This window comes from Aulonocara sp. 'chitande type north' Nkhata Bay, linkage group LG22, assembly GCF_057382095.1.
Source record: "Aulonocara sp. 'chitande type north' Nkhata Bay isolate Kocher_YH1m ecotype deep benthic linkage group LG22, A_spYH_male_GT1.1, whole genome shotgun sequence".
NCBI classification, from domain to species: Eukaryota; Metazoa; Chordata; class Actinopteri; order Cichliformes; family Cichlidae; genus Aulonocara; species Aulonocara sp. 'chitande type north' Nkhata Bay.
In genome coordinates, this window is record NC_141364.1 from 17,674,824 (window position 1) to 17,700,411 (window position 25,588).

Genomic DNA, 25,588 nt, shown 5'->3' on the forward strand with positions numbered 1-25,588 from the left:
AACCATGTCACGTTCAAAGTCACCTTTCTTCCCCATTCTGATACTCATTTTGAACTTTGACATCTCATCTTGACCATTCCAACATGTGTAAATGAGTTACCGCCATGTGACTAGTTGATCAGATAGTGTTAATGAGGAGTTAAACAGGTGTACCTAATAAAGTGGCCAGGGATGGTATGTTTTCGCATTTGGTTAATTTTTACATATTAAAGAAAAGTGGCAAAGCAGCTGTTTAAGGCACAGGTAATCGATCAAATCAACAATACACTTCACATGAGAATCTCATGTTAGGAGAATCTTTTTAAAAGAGTTAATAACACCAAAAACCTTCTTCACGATATGAAGGGAAGGGAAAAAAAACATTTCCATGACAATGTGATACAAGCACTTCTCATTTAATTTTCATCTTTACCAAACAAACATAGAAATTTCATTTTTATCTCCTCATTAAACAAAACCCTTCACAAAAAAACATTTCCTAGAGACAAGTATATAAATACGTTGATTGAGTCATCATCATATTCATCAGTAAAAATTTAACAAAAGGGCACCTGAAACCACAGTGACATATCACTTTATCCTCTGCAATCTACCAGGTCTACCAACAACTACCACCATCAGCTGATCGACGCCTTGATGCACTACATCTCACAAAAACATGGTAATGTCCCCTTAAACTGGATGCCCACATGAAAGCTGCAATTCGTCTCCATACAGAAAGCTATTACAGTATAGATACTGAGTGGTACTATGAGTGGACCAAGTACTAACATTTAAAGCAAAAGTTTGATCACTTTATCTCATTCTATTATCAAAGTCATGCAAAATTAAATCAATTCTGACACCAAAACTTGCAACTGGATGGAAACTATAAAAAGGACTCCAACGCACTTTCTATACAACTACAAGTTAAGGCAATGGAATTAAATTCCTTTTATATATGTCTGTAATTCTGTGAGTGTATGTATGTGTGTGTGTGTCTTGTTTAAAATCAAATAGATGTGGAGTTAAAGCTGCTCCACGTCATATCTCTAAGTATATCCTCATTCTCAGTTTAGGTCAAAAACATTTAGCCCATCACACATCTTGGAACAAAGGTCCAAACTAAAAAGATTAAAATAGTTCACAATATGCAAAAGATGATAAAAACATTTCTTCAAAATCAAAAGGAACCAAATACAGCCTTTTGCACAGTGCAATTACAGAACTGGAAAAAGCCCTTACAATCTGTACATATGGCATGGCTTTTTCTAGCACAAAAGTGGAAGAAATGTTTAAAAAAAAATCACAAGAGTTCAGAAGTGATCATTAGGTATGGAAAAAAATCTAAATACAATCCAGTCAGATAAAAGACAGACATACTCAGGGCGATATTGTTTATAAAAGTACAGGGATTACACATTTGTAGTCCTACTGCAGTATAGTTTAATCCCACTAGTAACTTCACAATACAGTGCCTCCCGGTGGTTCATATCAGTTACTGCAGCCTAGATGTACAGTTAAGTCTCCAATGGGGATCCAGAATCAGTTGTTTAATATCAAAAATCCAATCTGTCATTCAAAAAGACTATATATCATATCATTTACTAACTTTCAGCCTCCCAACATTTCCCTTCTGACACCCTGAAGCTCAGACAGAAGTGTTTTCATTTATTTGTAGCAAAGCTGGGTTTTGTGCATACAGTTAGACAGGTGTACAGTTAGGAGTTGGACAGTAATGGCTGTGCTTCTATGGCTAAGATGCCTTTCACACCAGTGTAACTGACATTGACCACAGCTGCCACTCATTCAGTCATTAAAAGCACAAACTACACACCCTACAGCAGAGTGTTTTCACTCAAATGACAGAAATATTAGACAAAAGAATACACAAACCTATCTCAAAACAATACTCACATGCCATATGTATGCTGACAGAGCCGTGAGTTGTGGTTCAGTCACGCAAGAGTAAAAAAACAGGACAGCAGCCTCTTTTTAGGGTTGCCTGGTGATTGGATTTATTTAATATTTATGTTGGTAACGACTGCGAGTAGTTGTGGTGACCAACTGGTCGCCCAGAAGTTGAGCATGGAACACCCTCAGCCTCTGGGCGACCACTTTCATTCGCAAATGTGTCTTCAAACAAACATCATTATTCTCAGACAGATTGCTGAAGGTTTTAGAATGATGTTGCAATTAATCCAAGTCAGTCTGCACTGATGGCGATGACACAACTCTTTCCAGTATAGGACTTGACTAGGCTGGTTTTCACCTGGTTGTATTCCTATATAAAAGCAAAGTTGCCAAGTGCCTATATCATTTTGCAGCTACATCACTGTCCTGTAGCACCCATCAGTACCAATCAATGTGTCTAATGGTAGTAGTCACCTGAACACCCTTACAGCTCTTAATGACGGATGTCACATCAAACCCAGTATAAAGAGCAGGAGTATCTTAATCTGTCAGTGTACATATGGGCATGTGAGTGAGATAGGTATATTTCTCTGCTCCATAACCTTTCAATAACTCATAGGGGGCTGCTGCACAGAAATCAAAACAAAGTGCAACACTGTGTGGAACCAAAAAGTGTGGTGTTCTGGTAAAAAACAGAAAAAAAAAAAAAAAATCACAAAAGAAATAAAAATTTAAAACCCGTTTTATTTTTTGGGGTTAACAATTACATACACTCTCAGAGGGGGCAAATAAAGTCTCAAAACAAAACACCTTTGCTGTCATTAAATATGTACCTCCACTAAAAGCCCACCTCACCCCAAACTCCACTCTGTTTGCAGTATAGCAAATAGTGCAAATTAGTTAAGTTTTCAGTCCATAGGACTACATTTCATCTCTGAATTTCGCCAAGCAGGTGATACCTTCCACCTGTTTACTTTTTTGTTTGTGAAACTGATCTCTGAACTGTGTACCTGGTAATTATTGCATGTGACACGTTTAACAATCATTTGCATATGCTTTGTCTGGACCTGTGAGGTGAATTCATGTCTCCCTTCGGACCTTTTTCTTCTGGGAGAACTTCGGAGGCTCCGCAATCTGCTCTGACCTCTCTGCACGGAGATGAAAGAAAAAAAAAAAGTTTTTCAATTGAAATTTAAGGGCATCCAGTTACAGAACATTTCCTCAAACAAAAGTAAATTCAACAGTGTTTCAACAATGTGTATTATTCGGTTTTCACACGTGCTCTGAATAAATGATCTGATTGACTGAACAGCATCATGTGGGATGACTAACAATACACTCAGCTGGTCTGCATGTTTCCTGTGTGAGTACTTTCATTAATGTAGAGACAAAGGAAAAGGCTGCACAGGCTGCTAAAATAACCCTACCGTAATTACAAGAAGAGCTGGACAGAGTAAAACAGAAACGGTCTTAGATTTTTTTCTTCAAAAAAAGTCAACCAAAGTTAAATCTTACATTTTCTTAACTTGGGACTTTTACAGTGTTGGGCCAGAAAAATTTCAGTATTATTAATTTGTCACATTAACGACGTGTCATTATAGTAAAGTTGACCAAGTGTCTTTCCAATGTAAGCTAAATCTCTCCTAAAGTTTAAATGAGCTGCCACTGTCAGTCTGGGTTGCTGTGGGAAAGCAGGGTTGGCCTGTAAGGCAGGGTTAGGAGAGGTGTGTTGACAAGTTGGTGCCGCCCTTCTGGCAGCTGTAAAGAAGTACTGATTAGTGCATCCGATAGAACAGCAACTCTCTGGGATTTTAGCTAAGTGAAACTGAAAGATGTTCAATGGATGGCTGGAGGGCAAAGGACCGCAGTACTGCTTTTGCCCGCCAGGTGGGCGTGTCACGTGATAACTATGAAATAATGACCTTGGGTATATACCCACAGATAGTGACTTGTGTTTAAATGAAACCTAAACAAGCCGCTCTTAGAAATGATTACAACACAGTGAACACAGATTTGGAGTCAGAGATGTTGAAACCTACTCTGAGTGGAGGTTATGCTGGCATTCTGCCTTTTGGAGGGCAGTGCAGGAAGCTCTTGGGGTTTGGGTATTGTGTTGACTACGTGCGCCGTGCTCACCGTCTACAACCCAAGAAATGATTATATTACAACAGGTTAAATATTCACTTGAAGACCTGATTTTATCAGCTTGGTTTGGTTTATTACCTGAGCGTCAGATGCAGCCTCCTCTTCTGTTTTCTTCTTCTTTTTCCTCTTCTTTTTCGATTTGGCTTCTCCGCCGGACGGATCCTCTGTGTCCCTCTCATCCTCCAACACCTGACGCAACAATAAGACATACAGATCAATTTATGTGAAGCCTATAATAGAAACAATACAGTAAGAAGCCAGAATTAAAACAAAACAAAACAAAACAAAAACCTTATTGGGGACAGGCTGTTCTTTCTGCACAGGAGCTGGTGTCACCAACACGGGGGGCTCTTCATAGTTTCCCCAATGCTCCACTGGGGCATTCCAGTCAGAGCTGGGATCTGCTGCTGCCATCCCATCTAAAAAAACAAATCACACAATACAGATGGAAGATAGTTAGATGGTAAAAACCTGAAGAATCTTTTTAGGAGGATTTGATGCATAGCTACTTACTGAATCCTGACCATTCATCATTAACCTTAGGGCGGCTTGCCCACTGCAGATCCACTGAATTTGAAATTGGATCTGTATGAGACAGAAGGTTATTTGTTAATTTATTTATTTTAATGAGGGACGTAGACTCATTAATCTAGCCATGACAATTATCAATCAATAAGCATCCACACTGGAAGCGATTAATCGCCTTGAAGCTGATGGCTGGTTGCTTGCAGACATTTCTGTATCTAGTTGCCTTGGTAACCCTGTAATGTATTTACTGCCAGGTCACATGCCAATCAACGGCATCACGAGCTTTCATTGTTAGTCACTTCAGTTCCGTCATTTGCAAGCCTTATCCTGGGTCCCGCCCACTCTGTGCTGGCAGCAGCACTTATTTTCCCCGAGTGTCACCGACTCGCTTCCAGTGTGGACACAGCTGAAAGGTCTGGTGTGTGACTGGGTGACAAACCTGTGGTGTTTAGTCCCAGCATGGAGAAGGACACTGGGCTGAGGTCAGGCTTTATCCGGCCATCAATGCCACTCCACGCTGTTGCTGACAGCACACAGAAAGACAGGTTATGCTGGTGGAATGCAAACAAACTGCAGCGGAGATTAAACGTTAACAGCATGGTTTCTAATATGAGGCTGGAGTATCTTGTCTTTTTTCCACTGGCACGTTTTCTTGAACACCTCACAGCATGAAATCCAGTCTCCTGGAGATAAAATAACTAAATAAATCAAAATCACATTATACACAAAGAAAGGTCTACTCTAGTTTTACCAAACATCCTGCTCAGTTTCATGATAAATGCACTGTGTTTACCTTGGCAGGCTTACAGTGAGCTTGACATCCACAAGGTTTGTCTGACAATAATCCATCAGGACAAGCCGGGTTATTACTTGGGCTGCCCTTGTTGAGGCAGCAGTTAACTCAATTTTAAATTTTCAAAGATTTAACCTGCTGTCATAGCTGCTTACTAAATGTTAGCTCAGGTTATAATTTCATTAACAGACTGTCTTTATTTTCACTACACCCTGACCTTATGTCAGTGGTGCCAGTGCTGTGACAAAGCCAGTTCTGTCTCAGTGTCTTCTGAGAACTAGCCCACACTTGGAAAGCATTAAGAAATGATCTTTACATAGAATTTAGAGGATTTGTGGGCTACATCTGCCAATTATTGATGAGTTTCTTGCAGTAGGGTCTCTCACAGCCACTGAGTTTAAACTGCTATGCCTGCGCCAGCTTTTCGACCTGGTTTTATTCTCTCTTCTGCTGAAACTGATGCTAGATTGACCACCAGAATCTGCACTAGTGGAAAAGGGGCAAAGGTCATTTCATTTCATTATCAGCTCTAATGTTTCGTGTAGAGAGAAATCTCCTCCAGTATGTTCAGTCTAGAATCTCTTATGTCATACAAACTATTAATATCTACATTTGTGGTGTAAAAAGGTTTACTCAGATCTAGATGGTACCTTGTGACTCCTGAGCCCACGGCTGGGGTTCTGGCTGGCCCCTGTAATGTGTAGCTGCTGAGATAGCACTCCACTTGTTTCCCTCCATAGTGCTCATCTGACCTGGGATCTTCAAGGACATATCATTCCAGCCTCCACCATTGACCGAAGGTTCCTTCCTCCAGCTGGAGGAAACTGAGGGAACATGCAAACAGGAAAGACCATCAGAGTCCCTCAGTAACAGTTTTGTTCAAAATATGTCACAGGAGGAGAGTTCAGACCAGTTCACTGACAAGAAAACAACACTTACGAGCAATATTGAAATTTCACTGGACTGAGCAGCTTGAAAATCACCTCTGTGATACCTTAAAACTCTGAATAAGTTCACGTTTAAGAGAGCCTCATAAAAAAATGGTTTACCTTTGTCTTTAACGGCTTCACTGGCTGTATCTCCCTTTCCAGTGGTTCTTGAATGAAAAGACTCTGAAACAGGGTTGGAAACAGGGTTATTACCACATAATACTGTGTGATAATGCGGGTAGACTATATATCAAAATTGCATACTGAATATGCTACCTTCTTCTGTCATTTTAGAATAAAATACATTTGCCTTAATGCACTTAGTTGCTGCAATGTGACTGGCTCATTAGATACTTGTGTTAATGAGCACCTCAACAGGTGTAGCTAAAAGAGTGGGTGGTGACTATATTTAAACATAGTGAATTCCTTCTACATGAATACCATGGTTTCCTCTGTTCCTCTTGTTAACTGCTGCTGGTACAGTTGCCTCCACGTGCGTTTTTGATGCTTCCACACTTCCTGAACCGCCAGAGTCCTCAGGACCCTTTTCCTTCCTGCGCTGCTGCCTCTTTTCTCGGTTACTGACTTTTGTCTCCCACACACCTGGATGACACACACATACATGCACCCCAAAAATAACACGACATTCTAAGGGAATGTGGTATATATCGGACTATGAAGGATATTTGCTCATTACTATATTTTAAAGAGTCTGGCTGCAATCAGAATGACAGGACATGCATGAGAAGCACATTCTGCATAATATTAAAATGTCCTTTTGAAAATGAGAAGCTATTGTGACATTTCCGCCTCAACGGTTGAGCTGTACCGTCATCAGGTTCCTTCCCATCGTTTGAAGACAAAAGCTGAACTGGTTTCACATCTGTCTTGTTCTTCTTCTTGTTCTTCTTCACCTGCACCGGGGCTTGCACCTCCGGTTTCTGTGGACAGAAATAAAAGAACAATCAAGTTACCTCATAATAACAACTTTACTGCACTTAATGTCTTTTATTATTTATCATCCCAACAGTAGTCTCCAAATGTATTTTTTCACTGCACAGAAGTGGAGTTTTAGCAGTATGTCACCAGTAATAAAACTATCTTGCAAAACATCAACAAAACTGAGCAATTCAGGGAAATGCTGCGCCTACTCTGCCCACCACTGGTTTCACATTTCCTTAATTTTGATCATACCTTCTCAGTTTTGATCTGTGCTGGCAGCTTAGAAACTGCCTCAGCCACTTTAACTTCCTCTTGAGCCACAGTCACTGGCTGCCCATTGGACTGAGACTTCTGGAGGGGTGAAAAGACACAGATAAGAAACATACAGCATGACAACCCAGAAAAACAGGGAGTGCTAAAGAAAATATCAACTTACTTAAAATAAAAACGACAGTTTTTGCGTCAACACTAAATTATTAAGCCTTATATGACTGGTTAATAACACACTTATTGTCTGTTAGCTTGTTTTAAAAGTTATATTTAACAGGTTAAACAGATTATCGCTTTCTAAATACGAGCTTCAAAGAAGCGCGCCTGGGTTGCGGACGTCTTTAAAACCATTTTCACTCATCAAAGCGAAAGTTGAAGCTTCAGGTGGCTAACGATGACGTATAAACTAGCTAGCTAAACAGGAGTATCAGGTGGTTGCAAACACCGATAACACCTTCCCTTTCTTAATAAAATACCCTACCTTCATCCATATGCAGTTAGATTACGGGTTTATTTTTGTCACTTGTAAGTGGGTCGTGGAATTGTCCCTAGATGGCCTAATTTGTGCTGTGTAAACAAAGTATACGACGAGCTATACGACCGTCAATTCATACATGCCAGGTAGCTAGCTGGCTAGCTAACGCCAAACTTAACCGCTTTTGTTAATAAAACAATAAAATAAGTGTCTAACTGAACTGTTTTGCAGAGGGAGCACTTAGGTTAAGGAGTTAAATGAACACCCGCGCGTGTTGTGACTGACTCGCTGTGATTAGACGGCTCGGTAAAGGCTGCTGAACGTTGTGTGGACTCAGATGCTAGATTTTCCTCCTTGTTTCTCCCTTTTGTATGTGCTCATGGTTTTGTATATGTAATTGTATGTGTATGTGCATTTTATATGTAAACTTGTTTACTTTAAATAAAGTTAGTTTAAAAAAAAAAAAAGTAAAGGCTGCCTGCGGTACCTTTTCTACCGTTTTCTTTTTGTTCTTCTTCTTCTGCTCTTCTGGTTTGGCAGTTTTAGCGAAACCGGCCTTGAGGGGCTCACCGCCGCCGCCGCCGCTGCTGCTGCTCCTGCTGCTGCCGTGTGTGACCGGGGATCCTCGCTTTTTCCCAGCTAGCAGCCCGCCGCAAACAGCGGCCCACGACAGACTGATCAGCAGCAGAAGACCCGCCGCGGCCGTGGACAGGATGACCCACGTCGGGTACAGCTCGGGCTTCAGACCCAAGTCAACCCCGAATCGAGCCCGAACATATCCCTGTCCCGAAGACAGCAGCTCCTTCAAGTGGCTGGAAAGCAGCTCGGCTTTCTCCAGCGCAAGACCTCGCAAGTCTCCAGCCATCTTTCAAAATTGCGCATACACTAGCTGTAGCTATCATTTCCAGCGCCCGTGCTAACGGAGGAGTGGCTAATCTAATCTGACTGTTAACATCAAGGCTACAAACAGCAGCATATCAATACTACATCTGCTCAGTATTAAAAAGCTCACACTCACAGGTTTGTCCAGGACAGCATCATGCACTTACACGAGCCGCTCTGTAAGAACAGGAGCTTTTCTGTCTTACCCATGAATTTGAAAATTACCCATGCACAAAATACTAAAACACATATGCTATATAAATGACACCTGTCCTGAGGTTAAATGTACACGTAGTTGTTGAAAAAGTGGTTCCAAACAATTATTTAAAAATACAAAATAACAACTTAAAAATATAACAACTAAAATCAGTTACAACCCACTTTTTCTGCTTTGTGTTGATAGACTCTTGTAATTGTTAAGCCTTAAAAGAAAGAGATAAAACAGTGAGATGAAAAAGAAGTGACACAATCCAGTCAGGTGTTAACTCCAAAAACACTAAATCTTTGACAAATTTTGTGTTTATCCGATCTTTATGTCTAGATTGTGTCACTCTAACCAGTTTAACCCACATTACAAAAAGACAACAAATTAATTTTTTGAAATTTCTTTCTTTTATTTCATTTAACTGCATTTACCCTTCACTTTCATGCGTTATTACATTACACAGCTCACGTTTTATTTCTGAGAGAACACTAATATTAGCACTGATTTGCAACCCAGCTGCTCGAAATCCCGTGAGTGCACATATAAAACATTACTGTACAAACATGTTAACAACATACCGAATATTATTAAACAATACATCCGTGGTCCTGAGTATTTTGTTTGAGTTAGACTTATGTCATAATCTGTGAATTAAAAAAAAATCCATTCATCCATGTTATCTTGTGCAACACTGTTACTCTAATATTAACCCTGGTGCTTTATAATTTGAATAAAATAACCATAAATGTTTTTCTTAGCTCACAAGGGAGTAATCTATTGCCTTTGTAGCATAGTTTCAATTATTTTCTGAAAAGTGTACAAAAAAATGTATTCAACAAACACTCAAAGATAAATACTAAAATTACAAAAAAAGGTAGGTTCTGAAAGTTGTTTAAATGAATGAAACTGTATGAATATTTAGTATGACGGTGATTATCTTTAATTTAAAGGTTAATAATTTCTAAAACAATATTTATAAAGTCCACTTTTTCATGTCACAGCATACAGCAACCAAAGTATTGCATAAAAAGTGTAGCTTTGATGCCTGAGCTGAAATAATTTTTTTGGATGGTTTATTATTTGTTCTTCTTACATGCATAAAAGAAATTTAGAAAATAGAGTCCTTTTTGAATTTTTGAAGCCCACATTGTCCACCAATCATAAAATGACCCACATCACATTTATTTCTTGTCACCTACATTTGAGAATAAGGCTGTTGTTGGTTCTCAGCTGTACAAACATTTACCTCTTGCATTCATTTACAACACCTACACATATTTGGCAAAACATTTTTTATTGTATTTTAAAAGTTAGAAAATATTAAAGCAATTTGCCATAGAAACAAGCAACACGAAGCAGAAAAGTAAAAATATATTCTGTGTTTTTATTATCCACAATGCTCAGTGAGGAAAGAAATACTATTTATGTCACCTCCCTCATTATTTTATCACGATGGCAAAATGTTGATGCTCACCCATTCTACTTATAAACTGTACTGGTTGCTAAATAATTCTCCATCTCTAATACAAAACAAAAAAAACATCCCAAAAAACAATAACAACAAAAAAAGAGTACAGCCTTCACTTCGTAGCACTGTATCAGTATTACAGTAAGACTTGAAAACCTCTGTTGTATAATAACTGTATGAAAATAAATAAATAGGTTGACCGAATGTAACAAATTTACAGTAACATGCCATGTCAGTTTTTAGAAGTCTGCGTCTAGTGTGAATTCACCGTCCATCATGCTCGACATGACTCCGAATCTTTGATACTCTGCCACCCGTTTCTCAAAGAAGTTGGTTTTCCCCTCGAGTGAGATAGACTCCATGAAGTCAAATGGATTTTCAGCTTGGTAAACCTTGGATTAAAAAAAAATGAGGAAAAAAGACAAAAATAGGTTTAATTTCACCCATTCCGGTGTGCAGAGGGTTTTGAACGAATGATTATTAGCATTACCTTGGTCAGTCCGAGATCAGTGAGAAGCCGGTCAGCCACAAACTCGATGTACTGCTTCATGAGGCAACTGTTGATTCCTATGAGATCTACTGGCAGGGCCTCTGTGAGAAACTCCTGTATATGAATAATAACGATTAGTGACTTATAGCACTGGTACGACCTATTAAGATTTTATTGCTTCAGAATGTCATGCTGTAAAGCAGCGGTGGGAAACTCCAGGCCTCAAGGGCCGGTGTCCTGCAGGTTTTAGATATCACCCTGGATCAACACACCTGAATCAAATGATTAGCTCATTACCAGGCCTCCTGAGAACTGCAAGACATGCTAAGAAGGTAATTTAGCCATTTAAATCAGCTGTGTTGGACACATTTAAAACCTACAGGACACCGGCCCTTGAGGCCTGGAGTTCCCCCACCCCTGCTGTAAAGCTACAACTGATCCACTGCAATGTGAGTTAGTGCAGACAAAATGAACAGGAATATGAGGTGAATAGCATTTAATAAGCAAGCATATAATGTATGTAATGTGTAGCATTAGCTGACCTGTTCGATGCTAACAGCTTTGGTGATGATGTCTCTGACTCTCTCCTCTGATGGCTTTTTCACCAGGTAGCTATACAGCAGGCAGGCAAAGTTGCAATGCAGACCCTAGCAAAGAACAAAAAAACATGTCAGAACAGCTGATCTGAAAAAATGTGTATTCATGGTGTACTTAGTCCCAGGTTTATTTTAGGAGACTTGTGTTTACACAACAGCATTTATTACATCAGCTTGATCTCAAGGAAGAACAATGATGGTCATGGTTGATACAGCACCCCCTGGTGAATTGTAAGAGAACTGCATGTCCAACAACTACTATTTTGTAATTGTTAATTAATAGGGTGATGATTAGTTTCAACACAGTGAATGCTGAGTGAAAGAAAACCGGGTGTCAGCAAGATGTAAAAGCAGTGTTTTCAGAGTCTGCCACCATACAGTCAGCATAAATGACCAAAAACTTGTTATATTAACTAGTTAGTTGATATGAGGCTCTTGATTTTTTATAACAATAAGATAATTTGAAAATCTGACTCTCAAAACAGCCAGTGCAGAGCTGCTGTTGTACAGTGTTTGCTATAACAGGGAAATATCTGTCTGAGGGCATTTTCCAAAGAGCGAGGTGAATGTGCAGTCATGACTCTGCTGCCAGCTTTGACAGTATATTGGTGTTTATGATTGCTGTTTAATCTTTCATGTTTATTCTTATCATTTGACTTATTTTTAAAGACCAATGTTGTCTTTACAGCATATATGAATTATACAGCTCTTATGAATTTGGCCGCTGAGGCTGCTGCACAAAGTTAAGGAGTCATACCAGTTATAAGCATGACAATGCAGGTAAGGGCAGACATACTGTTTCTATTTCTGAAGGTTTTCCACAGCAGTTCAAACTTATGGTCATTATGTGCATCTACTCATTTAGTCACATAAGACTGACAACAGACAAAGCTAGATGGAAAACACTCTGTGCTACGCTGTCATTTGGAAAGGAATAATTACATAGATGCCACACCTCCATTTTAAATATGAGCTGCTTCTCTTACCCACAAGTATGTCTGATTCGCTCACAACTCAGGGATACTTTCAACACATCAGAACACATATTTTTGTGCGTGAATTAGTCTCACCTCGTCCCTGCTAATGAGCTCGTTGGAGTAGCTAAGGCCAGGCATTAACCCCCTCTTCTTCAGCCAGTAGATAGCAGCAAATGAACCAGAGAAGAAGATGCCTTCCACAGCTGCAAAAGCCACAATCCGCTCCCCTGGGGCACAAACGTCAAAAATGACTGTTAAGTGATCAAACACGAGGTTCCTTCTAGGACAGTTTGATGTTATATTTAGTTTTCAGTTGTCGTGTTTTTGTCAAGTTTTGTTTCTCCCTTACCAAATGTGGATTTGCTGTCGTTTATCCACTGGAGGGCCCAGTCTGCCTTCCGTTTCACACAAGGCATGGTCTGAATGGCATTAAACAAATAGTCCCTAAAACACACAAACATGAAAACACATGAACTAAAGACTTTTTAATGTGTAATTATACTGTAGTAACAATATGTAGGGAATAGTTTATTTTGTTTGTCTTTAATCAAAGACACTCAGGAACAGGGTAAAAATAATGCAACAAGACTCATGGAGTTTGCTGAGTGTTTAGACTTAAAAGCATCTGTAAACAGTCTGTTGATGAGTGACGTTTGTTGTTTGAAGGCACATCAAAGTTGCTGCAGCTGGGAAAACAACGGCAGTTACCGCAGAACGGTCTCGACTTAACCTGTGACAAACAGGTGCAGGAGTCTGTTCCAGAAACCAGGCTCAGTGAAAACTCTGAACACCTAATAAAGGTAACTTAAACAGTGGATCAGTCACCAGGTAGTTGCCTTTCTCTGACCCTTTCCCTCCTGCTGGGCCTGACACAGCTGTCTGACAAACTATTTAGTTTCCTCATTCAAAGCACAAACTGGAGAGCACTCATTTGCCTACGTTTACGTCTTTAGACTCTCTGAACATGCAGTGAACTATTTATCAGCTTTTAATCTGTCAGTGAGACAAGGCTGCAGTCTGAATATATTCTGGAAGCATTTCCTGTTGAACTGCTTACATGTCTTGAAATATAATAAATAAATGCTGCCAAACAAGACTTTTTAAAACAGATGTAAAACATTCTTACTAGGTGAGACTGACTTTACAATCAAAGATTAATTACAAGGCATCTTTAATGCATGCTTTCATGGTGCTACATGAATAATATTTATAAGCAGAATGTGATAGGATTCAAGTTTTATCATCCATTATGAAAAAATAAAGCTGGGTAAATGATGATTTGCTGGACTTTGCTGAATAAAATCTGACAGGCTGTGTATTAACTTCCTCAACTTCCTCTTTTTGTTCTGTAAACAACACACTCTGCGTTGAAATTTTAGGTCTACTGTATTTAAACCCCAGGTGCTACAGTTTGTTGTAAATCTCCAGAAAGTTTACAAAAGCAACTCATACAGAAGCGGGTTAAGGATTCATACTTTCATTACAACATAAACACGACACAAAAACTATTTTCCGACTTGCTAAAATAAAAAATAAATAAAACAGAGCCACCACGAGTAACTGACCTCTCCTTCAGGTCCCTAATGTAAGTGTTGATGAGCATACTGTACATCTCTGAGTGGACAGTCTCTATGAGGATCTGAAAGCTGTAGAAGGATCGCGCTTCAGGGACCTGCACCTCCTGGCTGAACCTCTGCACCTGTTGTGTAGATTAAAAACATTTGCGATGAAGCGTGCAAGTCCCACAAAACACTTGAACCACACCAAGTAAAAAAAAAAAAAATTTAGAGTGCCATCTGCATTTATGTTAACGCATCAAGTACGGTTATCTTTTGATAGCCATTCTTGATGTGTGACTTCATTTTTGAGGGCTTCTAGTAATATCAGTTTCATTAATTTTGCAGTTCAGCTGCCAATGCATCAAATGAGCTTGTTCTCAATCTACATGCAAAATATATATTCTTGAAATTTCTTTAGAGGCCTGCAAACTAGTCTCACCAGGTTCTCATTGACGATACCGTCGCTGGCAGCAAAGAAGGCTAAGATGTGGGAGATGAAGTGTTTTTCCTCTGCCTTCAAACGGTCCCAGTGTGCCAAGTCTTTGGATAGATCGACCTAAAAAAAAAAAAAACCCATCAAAAGCACACCTGTTTCAGTTCCTTCATTTCATGTGTGGATATCAATATGTGCACAGTGGAAAGTAGCAGCAGCAGCAATTGTCAAAACCTGATGGTTAGACATTGTTGCATTCAATATTTTCTTCCTAAGATCACTCAGTAAACCACTCAAAGTACAGTACCCACCTCCTCCACGGTCCAGAAAGAGGCCTGGGCCTGTTTGTACATCTTCCAGATGTCTCGGTACTGGATGGGAAAAATGACAAACCGCCTGGGGTTCTCTCGGAGCAGAGGTTCTTCCTCCGTCTCCAAGCCATTCTGGCAGGCTGTATCATCTTCTCTGAAGCCGTTCTGCAAACAATCCTTTACATTTAGTTTGGTGTCTGTCTCGTTTTTGTTGCATTTTTTACTCCTAGTCGCTGTTTCTCTCGCTCCACACAACTCGTTTTACGGATTGTCCCTTTACTTACAACACGGAGCACTGCGCTTGCGCGTTAACTCTTTACAAAACAAAGGACATAACATTAACGTGTCCACTTGAAAAACATAAATGAATAAAGCAAGATATTTTTGGTCGCCTTCCATACACATTTTAAACGCTTTAGTTGATTTATTTATTTATAGTCGTTATTTCCTTAACCTCAAACACCGTGACTGACAGCTAACACGAGCAGGAAAGCACTTTCACAGCTAAAACTTGCCGTAAACCCTATTATTTGTCACATTTAGCTAAAAATATGCTTTTCCGAAGCTACAAAGGCTTTATCTCCCCATGTTTCAATAAAGGGTAAGGTTACTACACAGCTACAAACCTACAGTTACACAACCGACGTCCTCGATACACACAGTAACAATAAACGTTTAAGCTAGCTGTGCTTCAGGCCGATAGTAATGAGCTCCAGTACCTGAGAAGATGACTTTCTCACCGTCGGAGTCATTCTGAGGACTGGATTTGGGTTTTTTATTTAGCTAGCTTGTACTCGGTGCCATAACCCTGCGGACGTAGTTGTAGCTCTGTTGATTTGACACTTTAAATCCCCACATACGGGTGTATAGCGCCCCTAGCGGAAATACTAAGAAGTTCACCTTTAAAACAACACGTGGTACGGGTAGCACGATAAAACTTCCGAAAATGACTAATACCGTGATTTTTACCTACTCATCTCACTTGCACTATTAGACATCAAGCAACACCTATGAGTAAAGAGATTAAACTAAAAAAAAAGCTATTTGTTACAGGAAGGCAAGACAAAACTGTAGTTTAGAGTAATAAATTCTTTATTTGAATAGAAATGTTATTAATACATGCATTGTAAACACCAAAAAAATGTGGAATATCTTTCTAGAAGTGGCAGCATGACACCGCAGTGTGAATTCAGAACTGGATACAAGTGAATGTGAACCTACTAATCCAAATCACTACACTGGTATGTTGTGTATCCCCAGTCGAAACACATCATTCGTGCATGCCCACGCACAGTTTTGGGATTTCAGCATAAACACTTGATGGAAGGCCATCGGTGGATCATCATCTACCTGTTGGAAATAATTAACAGCAAAATCGTGAAAAACTAAAACTGTAATGTTGGCAGGAATATAAACTTAAATCACATCAGCATAACTCATTAGGACTCTAAAAACACTGCAGTAATGATAATAAAGCACATTGTATTGTAATGTAGAAGCCATACATGTTGTTCAGAGTTAACATACAGAGTAAAAACAGCAGACCCACACACACTGGTAAGAAGTTCTCTATCAAACACTTAATGAACTGCAACACATCATTTATCTACATGCTCTTCAGAAAGTGAAACAGTCATTTGTACTGGGAAAGTGCAGCCTGCCACAGCCAGACTATCATGAAAATAAACATAAAACTTCCCTGCCACCCTGCATTTCACTGGATTTAAAAATGTAACTCTTCCAACCACAAGGGGGCAATCTACAAAAGCTGCTTTCTCAGAGAGAGTAGTATTGGATCCCAACACTCAAAACAATGACACCTGCAGGTCTGAATGATGATTTTAGAATAAAATGTAAATGTTATTTTTTTTTTTTTGTTTTTTGGGGTGAACAAGGTCACATGATATACACAATGCCACTGATATTTGTTCCTCCTCATCTTTTCTGACTGAGCACAAATTGGGTAAAAAGACCCATTAGTGAGAACATTTTGTGTACATTTGAATAAATTCTGACCAAAACTGTAGTCGGAGAAGTGATTTTACTGCAGATGCCTTGACATGGTGTAAGCTCATCAGTCCTTCAGCCAGATGAATAAAAAACATAAAATAAAATGTGAAGAATCATAGAATACCTGTAGCTGTCCAAACACCATGATGAGGATACAGCTGTCTACTGTGGGCTGGAAGTCCTGTTCTGTGATGATGTGCTTAATGCGCTTGAAAGGCAAGTTCTGTGAATTGTGAACAATATTATTGTTTAGACTGATGTGCTGATGAAAGGAGAGGCGTAAAAATATTATTAATAAATTCACAGACACAACATAACCTGGATTAGAAGCAGCATTTATGGAGTTTCTTTGTGCATGCCGGACCAACAACCTGCTAAAACAAGATACTTACTACTAGTTTGCCAGTTATAGCTTCTCTCCCCTGAAAAGGTGATCCTTCCCACGTCAGACAGGCATCAGGAGACTGCAGAAACATTTTTTCTTTCATAACTATAGGCTCAAAATATTTTTAACATCCAGCGTGATGGAACTGAATAGACATCTGGAAAGCTTACATAAAGGTTACCCAGTCCCATCCTATTGGTATTGTCAAACTGGTTGTAATACTCCTGGACAAAGCCCTCTCCAATCTTTTGCCAAATTTCTTTCTCACAGGCCATGTTTGCAGCTTTGGATCTGTAAAAGAAGACAAGCTAAGTAAAATAAGTCAAGAAATGAGAAGAAACTTGTGTTTATTATTTACACTTAAATAAGACTTTTCTGGTGTCTAATGTGCCTTAAACAAAATATGTATGTAAAAATGAAGGGCCAGTTAAATGACTATCTTAATGGACAGCCTTTTGAAATTGCCAATAAAGGTACTGTCTAATTTAACCCTGCATTTAATGTATTTATATTATTACAGACAGGATTACTTCAGATGTTTGTCACTGTATTTTACAACCTCAATCGCAAAAAACTTATACATAAAAGGAACACAATAAAACATATTTAATGTTTAAACTCAGAAAAAAAGTGCCATTGTTAAGAAAAGGGTACATAAAATTGCAATTGTGAATAAAATACAGCCTTATGCGGTTTGGAAATCACTGTTTGCATTTTGTTTGTGTTCACATTTTACACAGTGTCCCAACATTTCCAGAATAGGACTCATATTTTATTGATTTACACACAATTTCTTATGCCATTTTGTTACGTGTGTTGTGTTTAACCTAAGTTTAAGCTGCTGTAACAAAGCAACTTCCCGACTTTGGAGATTTAAAAAAAAGAAAGAAAATATTATCATCTTAAATAAACTTTATTTTCAACCACTGCGAAGGACTGCAGGCAGGATGTAGATGAGTGTCAGGGGTGACTTGTGACATAAACATAGAAGAAAAAGTGAAAGGGAAGGTTTACAAGATGATAGTGAGACCTGCTGACAGAAAGACAGGAGTCTGAGCGGAAGATGTTAAGATTTTCAGTGGGAGTGAGCAGGATTACAGATGAGTACATCAGAAGGACAGCTTAAAAGAGGCATGCTTTTACAAAAAAGAAAAAAGAAAAGAGCCCCACTCATATTTTAAATGAAAAAACAATGGGTTGCCTCTCGTGCTGAAGGATACAGATGTGACTGCACAGCTGGGGGGAAAATGAGGCCTGCTTCTTTAAGTGGTGTGGTTTCTTCGTGCTAAAGTTTCAACCAGCTGCAGCGACTATAGCAAGAGAAGCAGATTCAAGTCTATTGGGAGTTAACCAAGTTGCTGTCCAGGTATTTTCAGACTAGTTGAGATTAGTTAACGCAGTCGGGATTAAGCAGAATATAAATCGGAGCTGTCGCAATCCTGCCGTTTGTTAACCAGAAACCCAAGCTGCGGTCTCAAAGTTTTGGCTAGCCTCTGCTGCCTTTACCGAGAACTGTTTTTAAAACCTTTGTCTCCACATTAACCTCATTAAACTCGTGTCAACAAATCCTCAGTAACCCGTCATCTTCATTAGACACTTGACTCAAAAAGTACTTTACCTTGTCCGCTATTTTTGCTTGCTTTTTTTTTCTCCAGCAGCAGACGTTTCGGCGTGGGGAAACGAGTCAAAACGAGGCGACCGGAGTTCCCGCTTCCTCCGACTTGTGACTAACGCGTGACGTCAGCACAAGCCGCCCAATGAGAGAGCCTCGCAGTTCTCCGTCAGGAGCTTTTCCTGCTCACCGAGTCCCACCCTCTAAAACACTAAAACTCAGGATCGCATACATGAAACAGAAACGAGCTTGTCTCAAATATTTTTTAATGATTATCTCAAAATCGTAAACCAAATACATACATGTAAAATTAAACATTTTTAATATCTAATTTGGCAAGTAATCAAAGAACCAGAGCTGAAGCTGTGACCATTATTGGCTAAACTTTGCAAGAAAGGGGCCGCACTGCATTAATCTGTTAGGTACTGTTGCTCCCCTCTCCATGATGAGGTCCAAAGTTCCTCTTCTTCCTATTTAGACTGCAGCTTCATCACTGGCACAAAACATAATCAGCAAGTGACAACTAATCTATAATGTGCTTTTTTTCCTAAAAGGTGCAATCAAAGACGTAGCCTCGTGTCAGAGAGAGGCAGTAAGATAAGGCTCGAAATAAAGTGAATACTTTGAAATGGAAGACGTTAAATGCTTAACAGGATAAGATCAGTATTGCTCGGCGGGTGGGGGTGTAGAAGAGACAAAGAAATACAGCTCAGTTCATAACAGCGTGCAGGTCTTTACAAACACTATCAACAGGAATGTAAGTCATAAAAACAAAGCTGGGTTATTTCTCTGTGTATTATTTGAAGATCTTATTGTACCTTCTATACAGTGCTCTACAGGCGAGTGGGATGACTTTGTCCTCCTGACTTGCCACAAATTTAACATCTTACATTTTCTTCACCATTAGTGAAAACAAAACCAAAGACCCATTCAGGCACTTTAAAAATAATTTTGCTACAGTTCAGTGTTTGTTGCTGCCAGGGAAAGGACTTTCAGGAGCACAGATTGTCTGCACCCACTTGACTTCCAGTGACTTGTTCAGAAAGGCTGCTATTGCTTTGTTGAAGCCACTGCACCAATAGATCCTCCTTGCAATAGGTGGCAGTAAAAGTCATCTGTGCAGTTTGGCCCAACAGGCCTCTGAGGTTAGAACCGAGTTATGTTTTGAACGTTCAAGCGCGTCACTGTTCCGGCTGTGACGTGAAATAATCATCTGTCCGAAACACGCTGGGGACTTCTTGACGCTGATGTGGTGCTGGTCGTCTTGGACTGGCTGGTTTCTGAAAGCAAAGAGACAAAAGTTAAAAACCTAATAAATGAAGTGTGGTTACAACTGCTGGGGGAAACCTTAAAAAGAACACTGACTCCGCAGGCATGATGCTGTTCTTGAACACCATCAATCTTAATCAGACATATAAATAAAAACACTGTGGGTGTTTTTGTTTTTATGAAATCTGAACCTTTACTCATAATGATCTCAATGAAGTCTGGATAGTGACTACAAATGACCTGGGTGGCCTTGATCCCAATCTCTGGACAAACAACAAACGTTGAGCAAATCAAATTCTGTGTGGATGCAACTGAGGTCACTAACGGCAGATCGCCAGTTTCCTCCATGATCGTGGTGGAGGCAGTCAATTTTTTTCTTTTTCAGAGGCAATAAATGGCTCAGCAGATATTTCACTGTCTAAAAGGAGAGCACCTAATATTTCCCCAAATCTATTTCATTCTATCCCATTTAGACCCAATGTGGAGAAAGTGGGCAGGGCATGTGGTTTTAGCCATCAGCAGCATTTGGGATCCTGGCTAAATGCATCAAATGCATCTCGGGATAGATGCATTTGATGCACAGCTATGGGTCTTTTGGGAGATTTTTTTTTTTTAATCCATAAGCATTTTTCGACTTCTCCTTCTTCTTTGTAACAGAAAAGCTATGAAGACAAACCTCACTCCCTTTGCTTCATTCCAGTGGAAAAGTACAACCAAATAAAGTATGATATTAATTTAAACATTGTGAAAAGTGCTGGTTGTTACAAGTAGCAGCAAAAGCTCTGGACTGCAACCGATTATTACAGTACATTGCTACAGTAAGAGTGGGCAGCCCACAGCTGAACTAGTTTGGGAACCTTCTAAATAATAAGTTTTTGTTTAATCCTGCAAACACCAAACTCAGTGGATAGTGGAGAAAATTTATAATTCACAAGTGCAGAAATTGGCTCTTACGTTTAAGAAGCCCGGGACAGTCATTGTGCGGAGGATCTTCTTGAAAGCACCCGGTAGTGTTCCTAGCTCTCCCTCTGCCTGTGTGACCTGCTCCTCCATTGCGCTGACATTGGCTCCCACCATCTTTACAAAGGCCTGCAGACACAACAGCATATTTAAGATTCACTACAAAAGTTACAATATTCAATTTACCTGTGGTTGGCAGACAGAAAAGACAGCTGACACAGCTACGCTTTGTCCCCAGTCAAAAATGACTGTGCTGTTACACCAATGATGGACTGTTACGTTATGAAGCAGACATGCAGATGCCGACCTTGGCTCCACAAATAATTGTAGTCCAGTCTGACTCTTTATTACAAATCAGGAAATATTAATCATATTTTGCAATGAAAAACAAAAACAAATGTGTCTTTAATTTTAACTATAGATTGTGATAGATAATTTTTTAATATAAAAAGGTTTATGCAGTTAATATACAGTCATGTGAAAAAGGAAGTTTACACAGCACTCTATCCACTTCTATGAAAAACTTACAAACTTAAACTTGGCGTGCACCACCTGAGATAAGGGCTGAACAATGAGCATAAGAACACCGTTATCGCTTCAATAGGAATTATGAGCCCAAGTAGCTGTCAGGTGATAAAATGCACTTGATTAACTGATCATCAGCAAGTGTGAGCACCTCTGTAAAAGCAGTTTGGCAGTTTGCTGGACTGTAACACCGAAGTGTGAGTCAACACAACCTTCTCAGGAGTGGACGTCCCTGAAAGTTCACCTTAGGTTTGCAAAGTTGGATATTCGAAAGTACTCTAGAGTCAAATGTGAGGCCACCTGTTTGACAGCTAAAGCTTGGCTGAAACTGGGTCATGCAACAATGATCAATGATCCCAAGCACAGCAGCAAATCTACAACAGAAAGGCTGAAAAAGAAAAGAATTAAGGTGCTGCAATGGCCCAAACAAAGTCTAGACATCAAACCGATTGAAATGCTGTGACGGGACCTTAGAGAGCTGTGCATAAATGAATGGCTGCAAACTGATAAAGTCATACAGAAAATTATTACTTCAAGTTATTTCTGCTAAAGGTGGTTCTACAAGTTGCTGAATTATGGGATGCACCTAGTTTTTCACAGAACTGCATAAGTTCCTCTGAAAAATTTCACATGACTGTTTATCATGAAGTAAATTTTATTTTTGTCTCATCACAAGTTACCTGATGAAGACATTTAATGACATTCAGCTGAAGAAATCGTGAGTATGAACTCAAATAAACATAGTTTTTGCAAATAAGGTCCCCTTTGCTGGTAGATTACCAGACATTTGAATGCATGGTAAGCTTTTACATGAGGAACAGGAACTAATACTTCTACCTTTTCGGTACACGAATGAATAAATAGAGGAAATAGAAAAACAAACAAGTGGCTCAGGGTCTCCATTTGTGAGGATGATACTTTCTGTATTTAATTATGAATAAAAACACTGCACACAAATCAATATACATCAACTCACAATCACGCATTTCATATTAGAGTTGTTAATGTTGCTTGCAGTTTGGCAGGATGCCTCTCTGAGGAATCCGTGTGCATTATAAAAGCGGCAAATGAATATTTTATACAAAACAAAATGAACCGTATGAAACAGTCGCTTTACCTCCAGCTTATCAATTCTTCTGTATATCTGTCTCATTTCATCAGACTTCTGCTGGATTTGAGGTAGGTTTTCATTCACTATCTGCGAGGTATCGTTACGGATCTGTAGACAAAACAAGACAGAATATCAGAAGCAAATTATCCGCGTAATCTAAAACATGAGATGTAAGACACACTTTTATATTCTGACTGAGCTTACCATATCCAGCATTCCAACAAACTCATCCACTCTTGTCAGCATCTCTTCCAAGCTTTTCTCCAAGCACAGGATCTATATAAGACAATGATTTTAAAGTAAGGGTCCCAGAGTGTGTGAAATATGTCATAGGTATGCTGCCCACACACAAGCTTCAATACGTTTAGATTGCATGGCCAAAACACAGCAGCCTTTGTGCTCCTTCTTCAGCTTCTCTGTAACATGCCTTGTATCACGCATATCCACTTAAGACTCAAGTCACATGGCTTGGGCTTGAATCAGTTCTCAGGCCATTCTTCTAATGACTTTGGAAGTGACATGAAAAATCCCACAACCCAGTTTTGACCTTAACAGCAGTTACTCGCACCTTCACCCAGATTCAAGCCCCTCGAGTTAGAATTAAAAGCTTGTAAATATATGACTTTTCAGAAACTTTTCCTGCCATCAGATGCTCTAGCAATCATTCTGGCAGCAGCGAATCATCTTTGTGGTTTTCCTCCTGCCTGGCACCTCCATATTCAGCATCCTTTGTCCAATATATCCTCTATCCCATCTCTACACATCTCAAACTCTAGCCCTTCAAACTTTACTACTAAATTCCTCAACCTGCGCTGTCCCTCTGAAACACTTGTCCATTCTGCTCAATCCCAGGGAAAATCTGAACATCTTCAACTCTGTCATCTGTCTTTTTTTTGGGGTCAGAGGCAAACTGAACAAACCATAAATCATAGCAGCACCTCGCAAATCTTCTTTTACTTTTGCTGCTATCCTCTTGACACTTGTCTCTATCTACTTCCCCCATACTCTCTTCCTCACCTCACTTGTGCCCTGTCCATCGCTTTGGATGGTTGACTCCAGATATTTAAACTCATCCACCTTCACGATCTCTGCTCCTTGCAGCTTCACATTTACACTTTCTCTCTCATTCACACACATGTATTCTGTCTTGATTTCATTGACTTTCATCCCCTTTCTCCCCAGAGCATACTTCCTGTTGGTTAATGGTGAGGCATAAGTCATGTGAAGGCCAGATTCGACGTTAATGCAATTTAAAAAGTAAGCTTCAATGTTTGCGAAGGTCTACTTATACTGGTGTTTCCCCTTTTTCTATCAAAGTTCATCAGGGGCTAAATTGTTACTCCAGCTGCTGTTCTGACAGCCTATAATTTTTTGGTTTGAGTAGAGTCCGTGCAGGTACGTGTCTTTTTGGGGCTGCATATTTCTTGTGAGACTCATTAAACCCAGTAAAATGTGGGCCACTGTCTTAGTATGTGGTGCTGGTGGACTGCACTACGCCAGTGCACTCGTAGAGCATTTAAAACACAATTCTTTCTACTTTGTACCTGTTTTTGAAATTAGTTGGCCTAATTTGGGACTTCCGACATAAACCTCTGCAATACATCTTTACAGGCCAGCTGATGTAAGAGGAAAGCCAATCCTATCACTACTTTCGTGTCGCCTAGCAACTGTCATTGCCAACACCGTCCTAGTTACTGACAAAAGCAACGTGAAACTTTCTTGTACCGTAACGTTCTTGTTGTATAAGAAAATGCTAGGTAGAATAAGACATATAGTCCTTAATGGAGACGATGTAAACCAATTTATTTGGTACTCATAATGAAAGTGGAACACTTCGTTTACAGGAAGACTGTGTAGGGCTGCTGCGGTACTGACAGTCAAATCATAAACAAAGAGCTAAACATAGCTTAGCTGCTGATATAACAGCACGCACCTCGTCTCCTGCTGTCGCCCTGATGTAGGAGGAGTAGCTGAGCGCGGTGTGCCTCAGCTCCTCGTCGTCCTGCTCTGGGTCGTGCTTGTCGGTTGTCCCGGGCTCTGCAGCTTCATCGAGGCTCGGGCTTTGAGAAATAACGTTAGCTGCTCCTGCTACTCCTGCCCCCGCCGCTGCTCCAAAGCTGGGGCTCTGCGACACCGTCCCGCTGCTGAGGATTTCGCTCACCATCGACAAACTGCTTGCACTCTGAGAGACGATTCCGCTGTCTGTGCTGATCTCAGCGCTGGACTCCTCCAGGGGAGACAGCAGGCCCACCCTGTCAACCCGTTGATGGTCCATGTCGCTTGTCTTTCTGATCTACTGCCGTGTTTTGCCTTGTCAAATGACTAGATCACGTGTGTCGCACAATGGACGGAAGCTCGTAAGGGACAAAGGTGTTTTTAGTGCAGCAGAAAACGGAAAATGTAAATAAAGAAAAATACAATATAAATAAATAGAATATAATGAAATACATTCTCAATGGTGGAAACAAGCGCCATTTATTTGCATGTCTGCCCCTTTGGATTCATGCATCAAAATTAATAAATTCCATTAGCCACTTGAGTTTTAAAAAATGTCAAAGTTTTTCAGTTTATTTCCCATCATTTTCATCTTAGGACACGGCAGTTTTACAACAGAATTCCAACCACTGGATCAATTTTAGAGGTTTTACTCTTAAATTTTAGTGCTTTTAACTATAAGGCAAACTTACAACTTGAACACTTCAAGTAAAAAGAGATAACTGCAATGAGATTTGTTATAGTGCAATGAAAAAGTATTTGCCCCTTTCCTGATTTCTTAGTTGTTGTTGTTGGGTTTTTTGTTATTGCATATTTGTCACCCTT

General features: G+C 39.7%; 4 protein-coding genes across 6 annotated transcripts; all 4 read right to left on the bottom strand.

Annotated features, from left to right (window-relative positions):
• Positions 1-379: 379 nt before the first annotated feature.
• Positions 380-8,918, bottom strand: mtdha (metadherin a). Of its 2 annotated transcripts, none has more exons than XM_086279695.1 (12): positions 8,463-8,918; positions 7,483-7,581; positions 7,118-7,229; positions 6,730-6,891; positions 6,409-6,471; positions 6,010-6,183; positions 5,006-5,083; positions 4,552-4,623; positions 4,330-4,457; positions 4,117-4,227; positions 3,933-4,032; positions 380-3,041 (listed from the first exon to the last, which is right to left on the bottom strand). In XM_086279695.1, the coding sequence occupies exons 1-12, from the start codon at positions 8,838-8,840 to the stop codon at positions 2,974-2,976; spliced, it is 1,545 nt and encodes a 514-aa protein (XP_086135821.1). In that variant the 5' UTR covers positions 8,841-8,918; the 3' UTR covers positions 380-2,973. The 2 variants fall into 2 exon arrangements, with proteins under 2 accessions (XP_086135821.1, XP_086135820.1); XM_086279694.1 differs by having other exon boundaries at positions 5,006-5,089; positions 8,463-8,917.
• Positions 8,919-10,337: 1,419 nt separating this feature from the next.
• On the bottom strand, positions 10,338-15,770 carry rrm2b (ribonucleotide reductase M2 b). The gene is made up of 9 exons (XM_086279696.1): positions 15,616-15,770; positions 14,897-15,061; positions 14,592-14,708; positions 14,159-14,292; positions 12,943-13,037; positions 12,687-12,820; positions 11,563-11,667; positions 11,021-11,134; positions 10,338-10,922 (listed from the first exon to the last, which is right to left on the bottom strand). Exons 1-9 carry the CDS (start codon positions 15,646-15,648, stop codon positions 10,770-10,772), a joined length of 1,050 nt encoding a protein of 349 aa, XP_086135822.1. The 5' UTR covers positions 15,649-15,770; the 3' UTR covers positions 10,338-10,769.
• Positions 15,771-15,970: 200 nt separating this feature from the next.
• Positions 15,971-19,034, bottom strand: LOC147303978 (nuclear transport factor 2-like). Its single transcript, XM_086279912.1, has 5 exons — positions 18,910-19,034; positions 17,462-17,582; positions 17,299-17,370; positions 17,031-17,129; positions 15,971-16,246 (listed from the first exon to the last, which is right to left on the bottom strand). The coding sequence occupies exons 2-5, from the start codon at positions 17,564-17,566 to the stop codon at positions 16,130-16,132; spliced, it is 393 nt and encodes a 130-aa protein (XP_086136038.1). The 5' UTR covers positions 17,567-17,582; positions 18,910-19,034; the 3' UTR covers positions 15,971-16,129.
• Positions 19,035-19,152: 118 nt separating this feature from the next.
• Positions 19,153-25,096, bottom strand: bloc1s4 (biogenesis of lysosomal organelles complex-1, subunit 4, cappuccino). 2 transcript variants are annotated; one of them, XM_086280918.1, is made up of 6 exons: positions 24,702-25,096; positions 22,973-23,044; positions 22,775-22,876; positions 21,902-22,045; positions 21,127-21,261; positions 19,153-20,183 (listed from the first exon to the last, which is right to left on the bottom strand). In XM_086280918.1, the coding sequence occupies exons 1-6, from the start codon at positions 25,041-25,043 to the stop codon at positions 20,085-20,087; spliced, it is 894 nt and encodes a 297-aa protein (XP_086137044.1). In that variant the 5' UTR covers positions 25,044-25,096; the 3' UTR covers positions 19,153-20,084. The 2 variants fall into 2 exon arrangements, with proteins under 2 accessions (XP_086137044.1, XP_086137043.1); XM_086280917.1 differs by lacking the exon at positions 21,902-22,045.
• Positions 25,097-25,588: the final 492 nt, after the last annotated feature.